Here is a 5904-nt window from a genome sequence, read left to right as displayed (position 1 = left end):
ACAGTTTTTTTTAGATCAGTAAAAGATGATGCATTACGCATTGCGTCATGAAATCAGAGCTAGATGACCAAGGATAGGAGTTTCCTTGACCTGGCATTAGCTCAACAGAAGATCGATCATAAATACTGTTTGGGCATTGACCTGGCATTCAGAATCTGCATTCGGATTTTAAAGCTACTTTTTATATCCTGAACTCAAACTGCAAGCCACCATAATTTAAAGTTTATGTCTTGATCTGACTTGGTGCAGTGCAATTTCTATTGCCATCTTCTCATAAATATGAAAGTCAAGCTACACTTGGCCCCAATTTGACAGTAGTTTGTTATAACTGAGTTGCCAATATACTTTTCTTGACTTGACTTGTGCTTACTGCTACTTAATCATGGCGTTCGCCATCACTGATAAAATTGTAATGGTCTCTAATTTTGTTTAATATACCTTGTGTTCTCCATCTGCCCAATCTTCTGCAAGTATGATAATTGTATCTTTCTAAATCACGCGTTTACGACCGCAAGAAAAGATTAAATAAAAAATAATGATTGAAGCAAGCAGTTGGCAAATCAAACCAGACAACATGTCCCCGTAGGAGATTGGTTGAAACAGCTCAGCTGGATCGACAACGATGGAGAGATAGTTGAAAAGTGGCAGAACTACTTCACTTGCTGTCAGCTTTGCTCTGGCTCTCTCCAGATTCAGTCAAGGAGTTGGCTTAAAGGTTGAAGAAGAGGAGGAGACGGCATCTCCATCAAGGCTATGCCATTCCTTTAGAGCAGCCACCCTTGTGCTTCAATCCTTGCTTATCACGTCGTAATGGTATCTAGCTTTCTCTTCTTCTATTGGAGAATCCGACAGCTCCGAGGAAACGATGCTATGAATAAATCAGGAGCATACCAAATTCACGTCATAGATACCATTAAAATGGACTAATTTTTTCTCCCTTAATCGAGTTGGTCAGAGAATCATATTGTTGTACATGTCACAAGTTGAAGTCCCTTTTTGGCTAGCCAAACAGAAACAGTACAACAAACAAAACCTAATAAAGCAAACATGACCACGAAAATCCTACAATGCCAAGCGCAGCCAAAGTGTCCAAAAAAATAGATCGCTCATCGGTGGCAACTGAACACTGGTCACCAGCCAGATAGACAAGCCGGTTGGCGACCAAATGTATCTAAGAACGTACAACACTATGCTACGCCCCTAACAAAATAGTTCACGATAAAGGCACTCATCATCAATCTTGGCGTGGGCTCCTGCTTTCTTCTATAGCTTTTCATGTTTATTTCAGTAGTTTGGATACCCAAAGAAGGGACGCAACAGTATATTTATATTGTCACATGTATACACATGTTATGTTTTCCGTACACAATACATCTGTAGTGGACAGGGATGAACAAAAATGATCACCAGAGACAAATAATGTAGCCCACTACCCGCTTGTGGACGGTGGAATAATTTGGAGGCTACAAAAGCTTCTCCCCCCAAATCACATCATCACAACCCTACACGCAAAAAAGAACAATTCGCCAGATACACCTTTTTGTATGTGAACTACTACAAGACTTCGTGTCCAGCTAGAGCTTCCTTGGACCATCCATGGTAGGGCAAGAAAATACCATCTGACAGGAACAAGGACGACCATGATTGACTTGCAATATATTACTGACACTAAGACGCTTAAACCACAAGCGATAAGCTCCCTAGGGGGATTATGAAATCGAGTTGCTCGCTTCTCGCTGAAGCCAGCCCAGAGCATTGAACGGGCCTTTTCTTTTCAAATGGGGGCCTGAAAAGTAGTAGAGGGAGAGAAAGAGCAGAGTTATGTACCAGAAACAACAAGCAAGGCTACAGACTATGAGAGAGAGAGAGAGAGGAATATGCAAAAAAAAAATTGCTTGAAACCATGGCCAGACTTGATAGCTTAGATGCAGCTTTGCATAAACTTTGTTAACAATATCACTGACAACAACAAGCAAGACTACAGACTATGAGAGAGAAGAATATACAAAAAAGAAACATTTGCTTGAAACCATGGCCAGTTCACACTGGATAGCTTAGATGCAGCTTTGCATAAACTATGTTAACAATATCACTGACAACACTGCTGCACTTCCATCGCATGAACTTTATTGTGGTGCTATCATGATTGTGCGAGAAAATAACTTGCAATGCAAGCAGCTCTACTGGAGGTGTTACCAGAAATATAGAGCTTGTCAAGAACTAGAATCAGCAGCACTGGGAAGTTCAGAGACCAGAAATCAACAGAACCTTATGAGCTAGAATGCCCTAATTCGACATTGGGCCACTAAGAGCATGAAGATGTAAACAGTAGAGTTACAAAGGGTGCACAAAAGTACGCTCAGCTTATTTCTTAAAACTAAGCATCAAGAGATAATGATCAGTTAGAGACCTAATCCTCAAGTTCTGCAACCATAACTTGGAACTGAACTACGGCTCTAGAATCTTCACTTTGTGACATAAACTACAAGACATCATCTATATCTTTCACACAAGGGAGATATAATTTAAAGCAGCAAGTTACAGCATCACAAGTCAGAAGAGAAGCTTCACACGTCGTAGTTTTGTATCACTTGTTACATACCTTGAACGATTAGGATATCAAGAAGACAACATCTAAAAAAAAAGAACCTAAAGCTATATGATATGTCACAGCTTACAACATGTGCAAGCTTTCTCTAGTACATAAATAGCAAACGGCATGACTTTGACGGCAACTGTCAGTAGTCAGTTTCAGCATTCTAGCATACTGCAACTTCAGACTACCATAGGAGCAGCACATATTTAAAACTAACTAAAGATCCGCAATTTGCAAGGATGCCAGACACACTTGGTGGTAACTGAAATAACCGAAGTGGTGCATGCTATTACTGCATTGCAGACAAGTCAGAATTGGAGTGTTCTTACCAAATATTACGAGGGAACAAAAGTGGTTTCCTGGAATATTGCACCAGCATCCTCGTTTTACTTTTCATCTGCGATATCCTCTTACAAAACGTTTGATGTCTGCAAAGTCTAAAACTGCCTCCACGTTGCAAAAAGAAGAACTCCACTTTGTACTTATGAAATCGACAAGAAACTCCGACTGCTTGTTGCCATTTGTCTGCCAGATAGACACAAAGAGATTTTGTATGTCACATCTTTTGGAGTGGAAATATCAATTATAAGTCCGGGAGGACTTGCAAAAGTAACAAAAGAAAAAAAGAGGAAACATGATGTGCATCAGTCTCATGTAGAGCATACAAGTCAAGGTTCCGTAGGCTAACAATATTAGGATAGTACACATATAAAATCAATACTTGTGTTCCATCATGTCATGTGATATATACTACATATGAACATCAGACCATGTAAGCAAATGCATCAATTACTAAATGATCATCTGACAACAGCTAAACAGTATTTGCAGTGGCAATGAACAGTGGTTGATATGTCATCTGAAGTTACTTTACCTCAAAAACAAAGAAACCGCCAGGTTTCAGTGCCGAAGATAACCCTTCACAGAGATGAAGCAAATGGTCAAGCCCATCCTTGCCTCCATCAAGCGCCAATTTTGGTTCATGCCAACCGACTTCAGGTTGCAGGCCAGGTAGATCATCAGTTGGTATGTATGGAGGGTTACTAATCACACCCATGAGTTTTCCTTTGACCTCTTCTAGAGGTTTGAACCACGAGCCGTGCCTTATCTCGACTTTATCCTATTTCCGATGCAGCAAAGCCCAATATTAAAAATGAAAGTCCATGTACTTCACAAGGTATAATAAATTTTACTATGAAAACAGCTAAACGGCCATAGCAGCACCCAATAATTTTTCTTTTGGAAATAATTGTGGGACTACGGGCAGCAAGTAGTACATGTAAACAATGGAAGGGTGTACTAGACTATGCAGCTACTACTAATTTGTGTTCTAATTAAAAAAACACAACCATAAACCTCAGTTGTAATTTGTAACTCAACCCGCTTGCTATCCATGCCTGAAATCAGCCTCTCGTCACCAATCTTAGCTCAGTACAAGTAGCCCTACACTACCAATCAAAATCCGCTTCATTTTTCAGGGTAAAAAGACCGAGATAATCTCGCCACTAATCAACATACCAGCCCTAAGCTGCCAATTTGACTTTGATGGAACTCTCTTGTACTACTACATTGTAAAACAGGTTCAGTTCCCTCTCCACACTGACTGATGATAATCATGAGACCATTCATTAGCTAGCTCAGTATCAGTAGCATCATCTTATTTTTTTTATCAAGGTGGTCACAAACAGCTTAAAATTTCCTAGTTGGGCAGTTCCAAACACAAGTGGAAGTCTGAAATCCTCTCACCTGCACCCCGTACCTCTGGACGTTGAGCCGGGCAACCTCGACAGCCACCTCGCTGACGTCGGTGGCGAAGACCCTCCCTTCGGGCCCGAGCATCCTGGCGACGGCGACGGCGATGGCGCCACTACCAGTGCCAAGGTCGGCCCACCACCCATCATCGAACCCGTCGACCGCCCGCACCATGTCCAGCACGGCCTCCGTCTCGGGGCGAGGGATGAGCACGCCGTCCCGGACCGCGACCACAAGCCCTCCCCAGTGCTCGTTCCCGACCACGTACTGGAAGGGGCGCCTGTCCCGCACGTGGGCGAGCCACAGGGCCTCGAGCTCGTCGAGCGGCGCGCGGAGGAGGTGGTCGGGATTGGAGGCGTCGGCGAGGAACCAGCGGAGGTGGCGGTGCAGGTGCGGCGCGGAGGGCGGGACGAGCGCGGCGGCTCGGCGGCGGAAGGCCTCGAGGGCGGCGTGCGGGACGGGGTGGGTCGGCGGGCGCAGGAAGAGCGGGGTGGCGTCTGCGATGGCTGGGGTGCGAGGAGTAGGCGGCGTCAGCGCGGCGGCGGTGGCGGAGGAGAGGGGGCGGAGGAGGAGGAGGCGGCGGAGTCTGGGTTTGGGGAGGAGGATGGGGCGGGCGGAGAGCGAGAGCATGGCGCTTATCTGATAATGTTTCTAGAGCAGAGAAGGAGAACAATGGCGGGGCAGCTTGCGGCTGCGGGGAGGAAGACGATGGGTACGACGAAGCCATGGGCCGGATACGTGCAGAGCTACGGTGCGCTGACGGGCCATTATTGTTTTTTTTTTCGAGATGGGGCCATTATGTTTTGGCCCGATATAAGTTTGCTATGTTCAAGGCCCAAAAGTGCCCCTGCGTATAAGCTGAGCTCAGACTCCTCGACAAACACTTATGAGAGGTGGTGCCATACATCGCTAATCTGATACCATACTAATTTACGTGTATTGATTTGAGTTTTATCAAGCTATATTTATTTTGAAACATTATTGAGCTATTCATTTTGAAACATTATTGAGCTACGGTGCGCTGACGGGCCGTTATGTTGCACAACTGTAATCAGTATGATATGATTATGGTATAAGAACAATATAAATTACAACAGTCAATATATTATGAGAATAAGATTCCATGTAAAGAAAGTACAAATATACTTGCCCATTATGGTGGGTTTGGGCACTGGATTAATACGTTTCGCCAGATTATACAGCCCACTGTTCATTTTACCGAGCTAAATGAGCTAGTCACGAGTTCGATGAACTCGACTCGTTTAGCTTGAACTTATTTAAAGATAAAATTTAAAACTTTGTTCGGCTCGTTATACACCGAGTTCGAGTTGAGACGAGCCGAGTCGCGAGTTACTCATTTAACTCGCGAGTTTCGAGTTTTAATTCCAGGCCTACTTCTCGACGAGCTCAGTTCGCTCCTAGCACCGCCCATGTGGAGGTCAACCACTGGCGAGCTCCATCACTCATCCAATTTTAGCCAGATTCCGGTGACTCTGGCGAATTTTGGCCAACTCCAGCACCGGTACGAGGACTGCTAGGCTGAAATTTCCTTTGCG

At 44.3% G+C, this 5904-nt stretch overlaps 1 protein-coding gene across 1 annotated transcript; it reads right to left on the bottom strand.

Annotated features, from left to right (window-relative positions):
- Nucleotides 1–1291: 1291 nt before the first annotated feature.
- On the bottom strand, nucleotides 1292–4978 carry LOC124654311 (release factor glutamine methyltransferase-like). The gene is made up of 4 exons (XM_047193324.1): nucleotides 4343–4978; nucleotides 3471–3716; nucleotides 2926–3121; nucleotides 1292–1786 (listed from the first exon to the last, which is right to left on the bottom strand). Exons 1-3 carry the CDS (start codon nucleotides 4976–4978, stop codon nucleotides 2990–2992), a joined length of 1014 nt encoding a protein of 337 aa, XP_047049280.1. The 3' UTR covers nucleotides 1292–1786; nucleotides 2926–2989.
- Nucleotides 4979–5904: the final 926 nt, after the last annotated feature.

The sequence above is a fragment of the Lolium rigidum genome, chromosome 5, assembly GCF_022539505.1.
Source record: "Lolium rigidum isolate FL_2022 chromosome 5, APGP_CSIRO_Lrig_0.1, whole genome shotgun sequence".
Classification (NCBI taxonomy): Eukaryota; Viridiplantae; Streptophyta; class Magnoliopsida; order Poales; family Poaceae; genus Lolium; species Lolium rigidum.
This window is presented reverse-complemented; position numbering and strand designations above follow the sequence as displayed.